General features: G+C 34.9%; 1 protein-coding gene and 1 non-coding gene across 2 annotated transcripts; one reads left to right on the top strand and one right to left on the bottom strand.

Annotated features, from left to right (window-relative positions):
- Positions 1-201: 201 nt before the first annotated feature.
- On the bottom strand, positions 202-2,573 carry BDW74DRAFT_184442 (GMC family oxidoreductase; the record flags this gene model as incomplete). The annotated part of the gene is made up of 2 exons (XM_073730815.1): positions 202-2,233; positions 2,555-2,573. 2 exons carry the CDS (start codon positions 2,571-2,573, stop codon positions 399-401), a joined length of 1,854 nt encoding a protein of 617 aa, XP_073589286.1. The 3' UTR covers positions 202-398.
- A 215-nt stretch (positions 2,574-2,788) lies between these two features.
- On the top strand, positions 2,789-2,904 carry BDW74DRAFT_t25. The gene has a single exon. It is a non-coding gene; the product is annotated as a tRNA-Leu (tRNA).
- The last annotated feature ends 13,657 nt before the right edge of the window (positions 2,905-16,561 follow it).

Raw genomic sequence — 16,561 nt, 5'->3', positions numbered from 1 at the left:
GGGCGAGTGTAGGGTTGGGCTGTTTAACACACATACCCTCTTGGCATCAAAACCTAGGTATAGGGCTAAGATAGGAAAATGCCCTAACCTGCCAACTTACCCTCATTTTACGAGCACACCATGGATAGGTAGGTTGACGGTGTTCTATAGCCCATCCTTTATCTTTGTCAAGTCGACTGGACTGCGTGAATACTCACTATGACTAAAAGAGCTCCTAATTCCTGTATATGTACACAGGGGCTGGGATCGGGCGAGCACGCACCCCACATCTACATAATGCAAAAATCCCTACCTAGGTACAGGTTGCATATGCTCATGGTTATCTTTGCTCGAGAGAAGGGTAACTATAGAGTTCGCTTGAAATTTTCTCATGTCCACATGGAATTCATATGTTCCAGCTAAGCCCAATCCTCCCTCACCAAATCCGCCGCCTTCTCAGCGACCGCAAACACCGTCGCCTGGATATTCCCCCTCGGCTCAAGCGGAAATACACTCGCATCCACAACACGCACATTCTTCGTCCCGTATACCTTAAGTCTCGGGTCCACGACGCCCCCATCCTCTCTTGGCATCATCGCGCACGTCCCGCTGACGTGGTACATCGAGAGCACGAGGTTGCGAATAAGTTCCTGCGCTTCTTGAACATTGTTGATCTTCTCGGGTGTATGAAGTCGTTCTCCTCCATTCTTTAGCAATGCAGACATGGGTGTTGTCTCGGGAATTTTCTCCATCCACATGCTGTGTCGAGCCTGGAGTTCCAGGTCCGCCGGGTGCCGGAGGATAGCATGGTCGATTGTTGGTGGAGCGTTCGGGTCAGGGGAGGAAATGTGCACGGAGCCCCGCGAGAGCGGGTAGCTTAGCAATGAGAGGATACTCATAAAGAAGCCCGGGTGCTTCAACCCGAAGATATCGTTGGGATCTGGGCCTGCGGTTGGCACGAGCTGTAGGGGCGCCATGATATATTGAACTGTTGGTTCGGCGGGGTTGGAGAGGATGGATTTGAGGACGGTGTACTGCTTCTTATACATTGGTGGCACGGTGTCATCGGCTAGGGAGGCGTCGATCTTGGAGAGCAGTTCCGCCCGCTCGGTTTCTGGGAATTCCAAGCATGGCATGAACGCTGACACGAAGGGCACCATGCCCAGCGGCCCCGACCCGTCCTTTTGATATGCGACCATTGCGGCGGCGGCGATCGCGGGGTCGCGTGCCATGTCGCCGGAGGGCATCCCGTCCGCGACTTCGTAGTTAAAGCATACGATGCCATGGTCTTGGAGGTTCTCGCCGACGGTGGGGAGGTCGACAACACATTCAATGCCATGCTCGCGGAGACGGCCTGCGCGGCCAATGCCGGATAACTCGAGGATCTGGGGCGTTTGGAATGCACCAGCGGCCATGATGACCTCGCGGGATACAGCGACGGTGTACGTCTCGCCGTCTTTGATAAATTGCACACCGGTCGCAGTAACTTCGCTTCCATCCGCACGATCGAAAACGATCCCACTAACCAGTGCGCCCGTGACGATTCGCAGATTTTTTCGTCCCAACACATCATCCCCCAGATACGCCGCCCCAGAGTGACTCCTCGTCTTGGTAACCGGATCGACCGCGCCAGGATTAACAAACGGCCCCGCGCCCTCGCCTTTAATGGGGTCGTCCGTCTGCGGCCAGCCCAGCTCCTCAAACGCCCGGAACCACGCAGCGTGATACGGCATGTACCCGCTCTCATCGCCGAAACTCGCCTGGACGGGCCCGTCACTCCCTTGATCGGCAGTCTCGGATTTCATCCCGCCAAAGAACTTTCTCACCGAGTCTGACGGCGGCGTACCGGTATGGAACTTCCGCACATACGGCGCAAAGTCATTCCACCCCCACCCCGGATTCCCCAGCTCCTCCCATGCATTCATCCCAGCGCGAGACGGGTACACCAGCATGCCCATATTGATAGCGGAGGACCCACCCAGTGTACGACCTTTATTCCCGAAAATGCGCCGCCCGTTAAGTTGCGGCTGTGGAATCGAGCGCAAATTCCAGTCGAACTCCGGGTCTTCGTAAGTTGTTGCCGCTAGTCCGGGGATTTTTATCCGTGGGTCGTCCAGTTTGTTGGTTCCTGCTTCGAGGACCAGGATTGTAATGGTCGGGTCAGCGCTCAGCCGGTTCGCGAGGACGAGGCCGGCGGTGCCGCCGCCGATTATTATGCAGTCGTACGTTGCATCCTGCAGGCCATCGGCGCTGTCTGTGTTTATATTAGTCGATGGCATTATTGCAGTAGTTTTTGTTTGAGCAGCTCACGACGCAGCTTTACCCGTGGCTGAGGGGCACGGCAAGGTCTTTAAGTACCCCTCAGGACGCCGGAGTCCAGCCAGTAGAATAGCCGCCTGCACCTAGTTTAGTAGCATAGCTAGAGTGCCTTAGGGCATGAAGGTCTAGCAAGTGAGGGGCTCGAAGGCCAGGCGTTGTTTAGCTGGTGTTGAGCGGTTATCAGCCCACTCCACACGGGATGAAGGCACTAATTTGGTGATGGGACCGGGGGCAGCGATTGGCTAGTCCGTGTAACTTGTATGGGCACTCTGCATGTGCTGCGTGTCCGTTCGTGCGTAATGCAGAGTTAGTGCGTCCGTTCCGGCCATCCTAGAAATGTAGAGGCCTGAAGGTTGAGGATAAGCGGGGTACGATGGTGGAAAGAACACACACAAACGCTCAAGGGGATTAAGAGATAAAGGCGACTTGATAATCTTTTACTTTAATTGTCGGTTATAAAGCACTATTTCCTTACTAATCACGTCTACCAGGCAAGGTGGCCGAGCGGTCTAAGGCGCGCGGTTAAGGTCCTATCAGAACCTCCTCTTGATCTCATCAAGTTTCCGCGTCATTAATTTGGCGTGGGTTCGAATCCCACCCTTGTCATTCTTTTTTTTTCTTCTTCCAAACCTCCCTACTATGTATGTAGCTTCTGCTCGTTTTTTTTTTTTTTTTTTCATCTTCGTTGTTGTTGTTAATCACGATAGATATCGATTAGAAAAGGGTCGGTTATTCTTCCTCCGAAACATTGAGGAGGACTAGGAGGAGATGGACGAGGAGATGGGCATTGCGGACTTCGCAGGCAAGTTGAGTGCCTCGGCGGCAAATATATATATATATATCTAACCTTACTGGATTTCTTGGGCGCTCCGTAACGTTTAACGTACCATAGGTATCATGCTCTTTGCACTTCAAATAGTAACAAAATCAAAGAAAAACTTCAGGCTAGAAAGATGTTGTTTGAATGACCAGAATGGGTAAAAAAAACTCGTGCCTCTATAATATCACCTCTTAGTGTTTGTGACACATGTTGACCGTGGGGCAAGTCATTCCACCGCAATGCTCGCCTATCCTATACTGGTACAGTACATCTTCCAAATATCAGTATTCCAATCGCCAAGGAGTCGCTGTGGGAACGTTAGATATGGTAGGTTACACGCAATGAGCATAGTGCCACCCGCAACAGGAATCAACTTCTCATTATGATATTCTGTCAGTGTTGTTCTCAATGGCCTTGTAAAGCGGAAGCGATCAGTCTGGTGATTGAAGTACAGTGAGTTCATCCAAGCCCACTCACGTGTCCCTCTATACGAGCCCTTGTCTCACAGCATAACACTGCCACATCTGACCTTGGCGCCCAAAATTCAGCTCACTCCGATCATTTTCCATCAGATATACTGACTCCCCTTGTTGCGAGTGTATATCTCCTGCTCCTCCCTGTTATAACTATTACGGGTGAACTAATATCTCACAGTGAACATACCCCTTATCGGATACAGTCCCCTCGGCCGCGGCTGGCTAACCGGCCAACTCCGCAAGCATGCATAGGTGATATCACATCTCGCCAGTGACGAACTACATTCCTGAATCTGGCCGTAATCGAAAGAGTGCAGGATTATCGAGTTTGGACCATCCAACCCTCAACACTGACCCACGTCACGCTCTGAGCTCAGAATCAAGAAGGTAGGCACAGTGAGGTTTCATTTCCCTTGTGCTAAGAGTATGCATTAGCGCAGGAACCAAGCCGAAGAAGTTATCGCTGCCAATGGTCACCCTGAAACGAAACAATTATCATAGCAAGGTCAACAAGGCCCGGGGCTACTTAGAGCTCCTAGCTAAGATCGGAATGCAGCCCTACTTGTGGCCTATTGGATGCTGAAAGTTGACTGTCTTTGTTCCTATCAAGCCAACAGATAGCTACGAGCTCAGTATCCGTAAGAACAAAGCCCAGTCGCATGTAAACGAAAGCTGGCTGGGTCAGCTACAATCAGTCACTCTTTCTCCCCTCCATTCGGCTTTCCTCACGCCTGCCGTGCCTGTGCTGTCACCAATCGTGGCTGCTCGTCCTCTTGAACTCTCTGGCGTTCTCTGTTTCTCCTTCTCCTCATGATTGTTGCCCACCACCGTGACCGCTACTTTTAGGTCTTGCTGCTGACGACTGTTGTTGATACTTCACTATCATTCTATTCTTGCGGCGAGGCTCTTTGATCGACTCAGTCGGCGAGCTATAATTGACCCCCTGTCCCCCGGTGTTTGTCTATTCATTTCTGACTTCAATTCCACGGCCATAATTTCTTCCAAAGCCCGACTTCGCCGCTCTTCTACTTCCTCACCAGACACTTATTGAATTCCTTGGAAAATTGCTGGTCTCTGGCTTTCTGGCTAATCTATAATTATAATGTGCTTTCCTTCAGCTTGCTCCTACTGCACCCCACGATCATTACAGTTACCACTCTCCAACCTCCTGTGAGATAGGTCGGTCAAGGCAAGGTTCGGATGCCATGGACGTTCAGCATGGCCCCGAGAGGCAACCAGCGGCGAGACCGTCGGCAATCGATGGCACGTGGAATCAGAATGTGTCTTATAGCAAGTACTTCTCTCTTGCCCCTCCGTTCCTTTCTTATTAGCATACCTTCCCAAGTGAAGGCGGCGATTGTTCCCAAAATGAAGCTAACTGATCCTTCTTCCTTTCTCTTTGTGCTGCATAGCTTGCCCGAGAGAAACCCACCTCCGCATACGGAGAACGGACGCACCTACCATGGGTTTCTCAAAGGAACGTATTTCCTTCCTTCCGACGAAGAAGAACAAGACCGTCTTGACATCAACTGCTGCGGATGCATGGGAGAAACTGAAGACTTGCAGTAGATTCCAAGATACGCTGCTCTATGGTTTCCGTCTTTCTCCTTCTTCTCTAGCAATGCTTTCCTTGTATTTGAATGCTTGTTACTTGTTGAATAGTTGAACTATCTGATGAAGCTGTTGTGGTGTGTTAGCCTAACGCCATGGAAGGCTGAAGTTGAGAACCCTCTGTGTAGTGATTTCAGACGTGGCCAAGTTGCGAGCACCAAATTGAAGTTAAAGTATGCAACAAACATCTATATTATTTGTGAGTGCAAGTATGGCGTGTCAGCCACAATGTCGGAACATGGGTTCTTCCCCTGTCCTTGAGTGCCCGGTCTGCACAGTCTTAGTCAGCATCATAAGTATAACGTAATTCCCGGTCGTTCCGCCCACCCCGGTCGTTCCGCCCACCCCGGTCGTTCCGCCCACCCCGGTCGTTCCGCCCACCTCCAACATGCAATTACAACCACCAAACTCGAAGTTATTCCCAACAACTCAATTTTCAATATTTCTTAAAAAACTAAGTCGCACGATAATTAGGACATCTAGTTCTAATATGCCCCTAAATATTATAGTTAAAACAGGTTAGTAAAGCATGTTTTAGTAAAGCTAAAGTTATTAAAGTAAATGCGCTTGCTTTATCACCTCCACCATTTACATTATTTAACTACTTATTTCTTAACATAATTAAGTCCCTTGCTTCTTAAACTTAGAGGCCTTGTACAAAGGCTATTTAATATTTTAATTAACTTTTTTTTATTACTAAACCTAACTCTCTGCGCAAAGATTATTTAATTTTTTTAGCACAAAGGTAGTATTATAAATTACCAGCTTGCAGCCTTTTATAAGCTTATTTATTATTTATTTTAAAGAAAATAAAAAAGTTCAAGTGCCTTTACTAAGTAGACTTTTAACTAATAAAGCTTTTTTATATAGTTATCTTACTATATAAGGCGTAGCAAGAGTAAAGGAGCTGGTTAAGGTACCCCCCTGGCAAGGGGGGGGGCTAGGTATAAATATTTTATAGTTAAAGCGCTTTAAAACTTCTTTTAGGTTAAATAGCTTTATTTTAATTACTTAAAAGCCGCTTTAAAGGTTTTAAATTATAAAGACTTGCTGGCGGGCCTTAGGATAGGCCTTTAAGAAGTCATGCTTATTAATATAGTAAAAGCCCAGGCGCATCTTAGCTTTAACAAGGCCTTTATAGGCCTTTTTTAGCGGCCTAAAATAACTAATATTTAGTGGTTAAAGAAAATATAATAAATAAGAAGGCATGCAGATATAGATAACTTTATTATCCTTGTAAAGTTTATTAAATTTAGGTATTAAATAACTACCATGGCTATTTAAAATAAGTAATTAATAACTCCTAATTATCCACTTAGTTATATAAGGAATAAAGCACTTTTAAGCCACCGGAGGGTTATCTGGTTAGTAGTCTAATTATTCATGCTTAATTTAATCCTCCAGTCTCCTGGGAGGCCTAGTTCTTTAAATCATCCCTTAATATAAGCCTTTCCTTTAAAGATAATGCAAGGTGGAACCATAAATCCCGTTAATTTAATATACTTAATTAAAGTGACCCATTCTCGCTGGCCTGGTTAAATAAGATAAGGCTTACCAAGTATCTCAGCTCTTATAATAACCCGTGTAGTTATAATTAGGCCTATAGCAAAGCCGGTTTTATTAAAATTATAAATATCTTAAAGCTAAATACCGTGCTTCTCTTATAGTACTTATAGGTTATTAAATTATTCTTTTATGGCCTTAGGATTCTCGCAGAGGGCACACTAATAATTATACTTGCGTGTAAATTAACTTTTAACTTTTTTATGGCGCTTAATAAAGTTAGTAACCCAGTTCTTGCTTAGTGGCTTAGGGGGGGTTATAAAACCTTTTTAAAGAGGAAGATAGGCCATTTACTACACATGCAAGACTCTTAGAGCAACTTTATGTGTATTTTTATTAATAATCTAATCTACCAAAGCCTCTTCCTAATTCTTAGAGAGTTAGAACAAGTAGTTATAAAGTTTTATTTAAAATTTATGTTCCTTAAGGCAATCCTAAAGTATAAAGCACGGCATATTATAAACATTTGCCGCGCGACAAGCGCTCGAGATCTCGCGTTTTTTTAAAGCTTATATAGCAAGTTAGATCCTCCCCTCTTGCTTTATTAAGTTTTAATAAGATTAACGCGGTTTTGGTGGCATGGTGGTTATTTAAATAGCTTTAATAATTTAACGCGAGAAATTTTGGAAGGGTGGGCGGATCAACCAGGGTGGGCGGAACGACCGGGAATTACGTTATAGCCTAGCTCGGAGGTGAGTATACAGGTCATCCGAGCTACCCGCGGAGCTCATATAAGCGTCACCCCCACCACGTGATGCCAAGGCCATTATTAAGTAATAATATCTTAAGTAAGGTTAAAAAAAAAATACTAAAACTTCTTAAAATCTAAGATTTTTTTTTATTATCTTTAAAAATATAAATATCCTAAGCAGTTAATAACTACTTACTAACTACTTTATTATTTTTTTACAAGTATAAAGTCTTATACACCTGTAATTAATCTTAATAATTATATTAGCCTAAAGCTCCTTAATAATAAACTAGGTATTATAAGTATAACTAAAATTAATTACTTAATAAGTAGTTAAGAATTAATAAATACCTTAAGAAGAATAAATTTTAATTTCTCTTACCCAGGCTAAGAGTAACCCTCTTATTACTCTTATTTTAAAGTATATTAATAATCTACCTAAGTATCCTACAAGTAATATTCATGGCTATGCATATGTTATTACTAGTGGGGGCCAATCGCAAGTAAAATTAAAGGTAATAGTGCATAATATAAGCACTTCTTAAGTAATTAGTAACTGGTTAAATACTAATAATTACTTAAATATAATATATAAAGTTCCAGAAATATAGGGCAAAGCAACCAGTATTTTGTTTATTTTTAAACTACTAGGTTAGGAAGTTTTTTATAAAATACTCTAGTATTTATTATTATAAATTCCTAGCCCTGTAACTTAAGGCATATTATTATACAGCTGTTAATAAGAGAATATAGGAGAAGATTTAAAAGTATTAAAGTAATATATAACTACTTAAAAATAATATAAGCAAGAAAAATACTTATAGGTAAATTACTAGCTAGTAAGTAGTTTTTAAGTAGTTACTAATATACTTTAGCTACTATTAGTTAAAGGTTATATTCTTTTAGCAGGGCAATGCATGTATAAATTAGATTTTATATTATAAACCTGTTTTTAAAAGGTATACTTAGATAGTAAGTAACTAAGGATTTTAAGTACTTAATAACTACTTACTAACTACTTATAAAATATAAATAGCATATATATTTTATATATTAAATATATTAATAATACTGGGGGGCCTTTAAGCAAGCACTATTAAATACCTATTTAGGGCCATACTACTTTGGACCTTTAATTCCTTAAGAACCTTTTTAATAATAATACTATATCACTAAGTAAGGAATATGGTTTATTTAAATCAATGCATTCGCGGAGGTAGTTTTATAGTAAGTAATTACCAAGTAGTTATAAACCAGTTTTTAACTACTTTATAGCGCGAGATTACCCACAAGGGCCAGGGAAACTAGTACATCTAGGCTGTGATATTACCTTTAATACTTTAGTACTAGTAAATATAAGGTAATATCCTTATATTTTATTTATATTTTATAAGGTTTATAAATATCCTCCACCTCCTTTATTAAAGGCCCCGGAGCGGATCCTTTAACAGGTAAAGGAGGTTATACAGGAGATTAATAATTTAAGTATAATAATAAATAAGTAGTTACTAAGTACTTAATAACTACTTACTAATTCTTAAAGTAACATTTTTTTAAAGTCCCTAGCTTAAACATTTTTATTTATAGTTTAATATATTTACTTTAACAAAAATTTATACTAGTTTTTATAATAAGGATTATATAGCTATTATTATTTAAAAGCAGTGGTTACTCTTTTATCCTGCTAAATAAGATATTAATAAAGTAATCTTCCTGCAAAATATAACCCCTGCTATTAAGGTAAGTAGTTATATACCAGTCCCTAAGCAGTTACTTATTACTAAGTATAATATTAAAAATATGTCCAGGAATATTACCTAAATTTTAAAGGTATTATAATTTTTTATAGTTATAAAAGCTAGATTTAACTACTAGCCTGCTTATACTTTTTTAAAGTTAATATATTATATAAATAACTTTAAAATAAGGAGATAAATAAGGTTATATTTATAACCTTTTTTTAAATTAAGTAAAGAATAAGTAGTTTTTAAGTAATTAACTAGTAATTAATTACTAATATTTTATAATTATTATACTTCTTTAAGTTTTTACTAATATAAATAGTATAAAGGGCTATTATTTTTTATTTAAGCATACCTTTATACTTTTAAAAAAGGTCTCTGGCTTGCCTATCCTATTTAACTACCCGCATGGGTGTGGCATCTATAGGATTATTATTAACATGGATTCCAAGCAATATAGTGGTAAGTGCTTGCTAAGTAGTTAAATAATACTTATTAATTTTATTAGGCCTTGGGCAGTATTTATTAGAGATTAACCCTAATAAGCATGATATTACATAATAACTATAATATATTATTATGTTTTATAAGGTCTATTTCCAGCGTAATATCCTAAAGGCTATTAGGTTAATAAACAAAGGGTCACCATTATGGAGTTAAATAATAAAGTTACTATTATATTAGTTAAAGGCCCAGTATAATGAGATAGTAGATCTTTTAATAAGTATAACTACTATCTAACTACTTAAGAACTGCTTATTAACTTTATTAGAGTATAAATCACCCGCGGTATAAAATTAGGCTATTTAAAAAAAGACAGTGGTAATTAAGGCAGGACTAAATAAGGCCTGCTTTAAAATTAAGCCTACCTACTTTAATTAGCTTTAAAATTATACTAATATAGTAAAGTAATCTTATTATAAGGTAAATACTTTAGGAAGGTATCTTACTTTAATTAAAGTAGTTAAAAAGTACTTGCTAATTACTTAGTTTTATATTTACTAACCTATTAATAGTACTACAAAGCTTAATAAAAATAATATTTAGTAATATTAAAACTTCCTGGATTTTAATATATATTACTTTTATTAAACCTTAAATATAAAGGCTACCTATCTTTAAGCTTAATAAAGGAAATATAAGTACTTGCTAAGTACTTGCTAAGTACTAAAGCTTACTTTAATTATAAGTAATTATAAGTAGTAAAAATTTTTTACAAGAGCTAGATTAAGCAGTTAATCTAGCTCTGGCTAGTAAATATATTTTATATTATAATATTTCTTTTAATATAAAAATATAAAGTAAGTTAAGTACTTGCTAACTACCTAATAGCTAGCTAATAAGTACTTAAATTTATAATCTTTACTTTTATCCTTTACTAAGTTGCCTTAGCTAATAGCCTATCTCTTAATAATTATTATAAAGAGCTTAAGCTTTACCAGCTTAAGGTAAGTATTAAAAAGCAAGAGGAGGAAATATAGTATAAGTAACTTAAAAATAAAAGGTTAAAGCTAAAGCTTATAAAAAGGTAAATAAGAATTTAAAAGGTATAAAAAAGGGGTACCTAAGTAATTAATAAGTAATTAATAAATACTTTTTATAAGTATACTATATATTTTCTTAAAATACTTTAATAATTATATATAATAAAAAATAAAAAACCTAAGTAATTTTTAACTACTTACTAATTACTTAAAACTTTTTTATTATATATATATATATTATATTTATAATACTACCTTTGGCTTACTATCTCCTTTATAAGATATATATAAATAATATTATTTAAAAAAATATTAATTACTTAATAACTATTTATATATTAGCTATTTACTTATTACATAAGTACAGGGCCTTACTAAATAGTATTTAAGTAATTTTTAAGTAATTTCTTAGCAGCTACCTTTTTATTTACCTGGTTCTTAGGCTTCTTAATTACAGCACGGGGGTGCAGGTCACTATAATTAAATAAGATAAAATAATTATATTTATTAATATTCTTATAGTAATTAACACGGCTATTACAGGACTTGTAAAATATAAAATACCCTATATAAACTACCTTAGCTCTTATATTAGTAATATAAACCTAAAATTTAAGCAGTTAATAAGTGGTTAAAAAGTAATTAAGAAGTACTTATAAAACTATCTTTTTTTTAGGGAGGGCAGGAAGGGCTCCGGGGGCATGGTTTAGGCTTATAATAACCCTAGTAATAATATTATTAGGGTTAATACTAGCAAATAGCTCCTTATACCACTTTAAGTAATTAGTAATTAATTATTAAGTAGTTAATAAGTAGTTAAAATATATACTAGCCGCCTTATTAATAATCTTTTATAAAGCGCGGCCCCTAGCATTTCTAACTAGCAGCAAGACATCCTTGTATAAGATAATATAAATATACAGGTTATTAATAAATTTATAGTTATACTAAATAGTTCCCAAGCAGTTAGTAAGTAGCTACTAAGTAATAAAAAAGCAGTTTAATAGTAGCCTTAAAGTAATTAAGAATTTTATAAAATATCTTATTATAATAAAGGTAAAGGTAGTTATCTTTGTCCTAAGCAGTTCCCAAGTAGTTAATAAGTAGTTAAAAATATAAAATATAACACAAGAAGACTTACCTTTTTATACTTAGGTAGCTCCAGGCGCCCGGCTTTAACTTTATAAAGGTACCACTAGTACCACTTTTAAACTAATAAATTAGTAATTAAAGAGCAGGAAAAAGTAATTATAATAAAACAGGGGCTTAAGATAATGATTATTAAGAAGTTTTAAAGTGCTTAACTTATATTCTTTAAAAGTACTGCTATACTAAAGTTAATAATATTAGTAAGTGTTTTAAAAGAGGTGACTTAAGTCAAAATCTTTCTGGAGCTTAGTTATGGGTCACGTGACCGCCAAGACCATTACATAAGCCATTTCAACTCGAGCGACCGAAAAGACAAGAGAGGGTAGGTGGCATTGATATTAAAAGCGGGTCCCGCTACTTGGGAGTTAGCTAACCGCGTGGAACTTAACTTTACCCCTAGTATATAAAAAATTTAAATAACTATAAATTCCCTAAATTTTACTTTAGATTTTGGTTTCTTTTTTTTCCAGATTTAAAAGATAAATTCCTAAAGTACTTAATAACTACTTATTAATTACTTTATAATAAATCTTTAAGATCCTAGCTTTTTCTTATAAGATAATTTTTTTTAATTAATTAAAAGTGAATTAAGTAATTAATTATATAAGGTAGGTTATAAGTAATTAGCTGCCAAGCACTTGCTAATTAATTAGGAGAAAGAAAATATCTTAATTTTACTTATTAATACCTTAAAAAACCTATTAAAGGTTTTAAAATTAGAATATAGTAATAATCTTCCTAAATATCCAGTAACTAATTTAATAGGATATGGCTATGTTATAAATATGCCTTTTAATTAGCAAAGGGAAACTGTTAAGGACATGATTAATAGTATAAGCGCTTATTAAGTGCTTATTAAGCAACTATTAACTACTTAATAAATTTAATATTATATTTGGTAAAATTATTATAACAGGCCTTGTAGCTAGTTTTTATTTTTTAAAATATCCTACTTTAGCTTATCCTATTAATATTTTGGGGTAAAAATTTATAAACATGCGGGTATATAGCTTAAGAATATATATTATACCTGTCTTATAAATAATTTATGGGCTACTTTACAAGGAATTTAACATAAAATTAGTAAAGTTAAGAGAGATATAACTAAAGATACTATATATAGGTATAAAGTAATTAGCAAGTACTTAGTAAATATTTTTTAACTAGTTTTTAATAGATTTTACCGCGCGGCAAAGAATCTCTTTAAGAATTAATAATCTTGTTTTAAATTTTAAGATTCCTGCCAGCCATAACTAGCTTAGTTATCTATTCCAGTAAGCTAAGTAGCTATAAACTAGTTTTAAACTGCTTGCTAACTAAGTATAGAATTTATTAGGTGGTTTTAACTCCTATATTAAATATATTAACATATTATCTAATCCTGCCGGGCATTATACCTATTAGGTGCCTAAGAATGGCTCTATTTATCTTTAATTTCTTTAAGAACTATTTACTAGTAAGGTTATTATTAATATTAAGGAATATAGTGCGGTTAAATTAGTTAAATCTAAGTCACTTTTTTATAATAAGTACTTAAAAGATATTTCCTAATTACTTATAAACTACTTGCTAAGCACTTAATTAGCTTACAATCACCCTTAGGGACCAGGAAAACTAGTATATATTAAATATAAGGTTATATTTTATTAATTAATTCCTATAAATCTTAATTACAACCCCTATTTTATTTTTATATCTTATGGTATTTATACATATGCCCCTTTACCTCCTTAAAAGACCCCAGCAAAAATCATGAATAGTATTTTATAATTAATTAAATAGGCTTAAAGCCCAAGCTTAACACTTAATAAGTACTTCCTAAGTAGTTTAAAAGTTAATTATAAATTATTATTAACTATTTTATAGGCGCTTTTCTTAAAAGTCTAGTACTATAGTTATTTTATGCTAAATATAGTTACTATATAATTTAGTAAATCCATGATAGTTTCTTGAATCTAGACCTAATTAGGGCTATTATTAGGAAATAGCGCCTTTTATATTATCTAGCAGGTTAAGATATTAATAGTGTGATTTTTAAATTAAGAAAGAATATAAAGTTTAAGGTAAGTACTTAGTAACTGCTTCCTAACTACCTGATAACTAATTATATAACCTAGGAGTATGTGCAGGAGATTTACTAGAATAATAATTAGGTCTTTATTATTTATATTCTTAAAAACTAAGCTAAGCTTCTTTATACTTTACCTTTAGTTAAGATTAACATGTTATACAAGCATGTTTAATTAAAAAAGCTAAAGAAATTAGTGTTTGCTGTATATTTAAATAATTAAAAAAAGAGTATATATAACTAACTACCTTATAACTAATTAGCAACCACTTGCTAACCACTTATAATAATTATTACTTTATGTCAGGTCTTTATAACTAAGGACACAACAAAAGGCTATTATATTATATTTAAAAAAGTTTATAATATTATTTATAGGTTAACTAATAAAAAGCTTACCTTGTATGCTATACATGGCACTGGACTGCATGCTCTGGTAATAAATATAAATAATAAGTAGATTAAAGGTAACCTTTAACCACTTTTTAAGTACTTATTAAGTAATAACTAATTTTTTATAATAAGGCTATTTTAGTTCCTAATAAAGATTAACCTAGAGTCCTATTTATAACTTTGGATTTTAAAGAATATTCTTATTTTATATTAGGTATATTTTCTTTAAGGAATTTATAAAATTATTTATAAAAATTCTCTAAATTAATATCTTAGGGTATAAATAGCAGTACTTTTAGAATGTAAGTCTAAAAAAAATTACTAAAAATAATATAATTATTTAATTTATAAGTATTTCCTAATTAATTTTTAAGTACTTTAAAAGTACTTACTAGCTAATTATTCTTAAAATATAAGTATTTTATAGTTTAAAATTAGGCTTGTTATAAAAAGAATATAGTTATTATAGCAGGACTTAACAAGTATTACTTTTTTATTTTTTATTATATTTTTAATTTAATTTAAAAGAGTATAAATACTGTTAAGTAAATATATAATAAGTTTAATTACTATAAAAAGCACTTAATACTACTGCAAGTAATTCTAGAGTAAGTTTTTAATAACTTAGTTTAAATACTTAATAAGTGCTTGGTAACTGCTTACTAAATATGCATAGGTTATAAAAGCTAGATATATAAAATATTTAATAAAATTAAGCTTATAGCTCCTATGGTCTTTAGCATTAATATATAACTTAAACTCTTAAAACTAGTTATTTTAATTATATAGCTTAGTTTAATATATCTTTACCTTAAGTACTTATAAAATACTTACCAAGCACTTTACAAGTACTTATATAAAAGTATTTTATAAAGCTAGCTTAATAAGAGGAAGAGTCTAATTCTTCTAAGAATATTTATAATTAAGATTAAATATTTTTTTTATTTTTTAGTAGTGGAAGGCCACTATAAAAAACTTTAAGTTAAAGAAGTAATTAAAAAGGCAGTTAAAGCCAGCAAGAAAGTTCCCGGGTAAGATTAAGGTATAATTCTTATTTAAGTGCTTAAAAACTACTTATTAAGTACTTACCCCTACTTTTTTAGTACCTCTTAGGTTAGTCTCCAAAAAGTTACTATAGCTAATTCACGTGACTAATCTTAAAATATAAAAATATAGAAATTAAAAAAAAAGTTAAAGATTTAAAGTTTTAAAGCTAAATTACTTGTAAAGTAAATTAAAATTAAAAAAAAAGAGTAAGAATTATATAAGTTAAAGTTAAAAAATAAAAAGTAGTTTTTATTATTAATTAGTTCCTAAGTACTTAAAAGGTAGTTATTAAATATATATTTTAATAATTAAGATATATATAGTCTACCGTGTATTTTTTATATATATTTATAAACCTGTTAAATACGCTATTAGTCTATTAAAATTAACTATTAAGATACTTAATAAGTACTTTTTAAGTACTTTATAAGTAGCTTATATAAATTAAAGGGTAGTTTTACTACTTTATAGGCTTGCTTTTATCCTTAAAAATAAAGTATATAAATTTAATAGTAAAGGTATTAAAAGTAATAAAGTAGTAAGTTAAATATAGCTATAAATTCCACGTGGAATTTAGGGCACGGGCCAGATTCCACCCGTCTTCCTGCCTAAGGCAGACTAGTGCGTTGATGCCAGCTTTTAGCGCGTTGAACCCAACTACTTTCTGAAAAGACAACACTGGCTGACCTGCAACCTCCTCGGAGGTGCATCCGCATCTCCTAATACCAGACTCCCTTCCTATTTCCCACAGCTCTAATCTGTCACGTGATGACTAAATCCCTCGTTTGCTGTTATATCTTCCGCACTCTGAGCCTCTGTTTGAGCCTCTATGTTTTGTATTCTTTAGAAATCAACTTGTTGCTTTAGGTTGAGCCTTACATCCTGTTTCTTTCTTTCTTTCTTTCTTTTTATTTTCTTCCTGAGAATGCATTAAGACCTCCTTGAGACCTTAAACAAGGCTCTTTGGCCTTATCTGACACATACTCTATCTGGAGAAAGAATAATAGTAAAGGGAGAATCATGCTAGATAATTATAAGCACAGGGAGATCAGGAGCAAATTTTGCGCTTAGCCTTTCCACAAACCATGGAGCCAAACTAGTTGATTCTGTGTTAGGACTTAAGGTCTATGCATCTGACTTAAGAGTCTGATGGCTTGCCTGATTATGTTTACATTGTCGCCTCGCATGCTCTTACCAGCGAATCCATGTGATCATTTAC

This window comes from Aspergillus multicolor (genome assembly GCF_047715735.1).
Source record: "Aspergillus multicolor strain CBS 133.54 unplaced genomic scaffold BDW74scaffold_1, whole genome shotgun sequence".
Classification (NCBI taxonomy): domain Eukaryota; kingdom Fungi; phylum Ascomycota; class Eurotiomycetes; order Eurotiales; family Aspergillaceae; genus Aspergillus; species Aspergillus multicolor.
The sequence above is the reverse complement of the archived record's forward strand: the minus strand, read 5'-3'. Positions and strand labels throughout refer to the sequence as shown.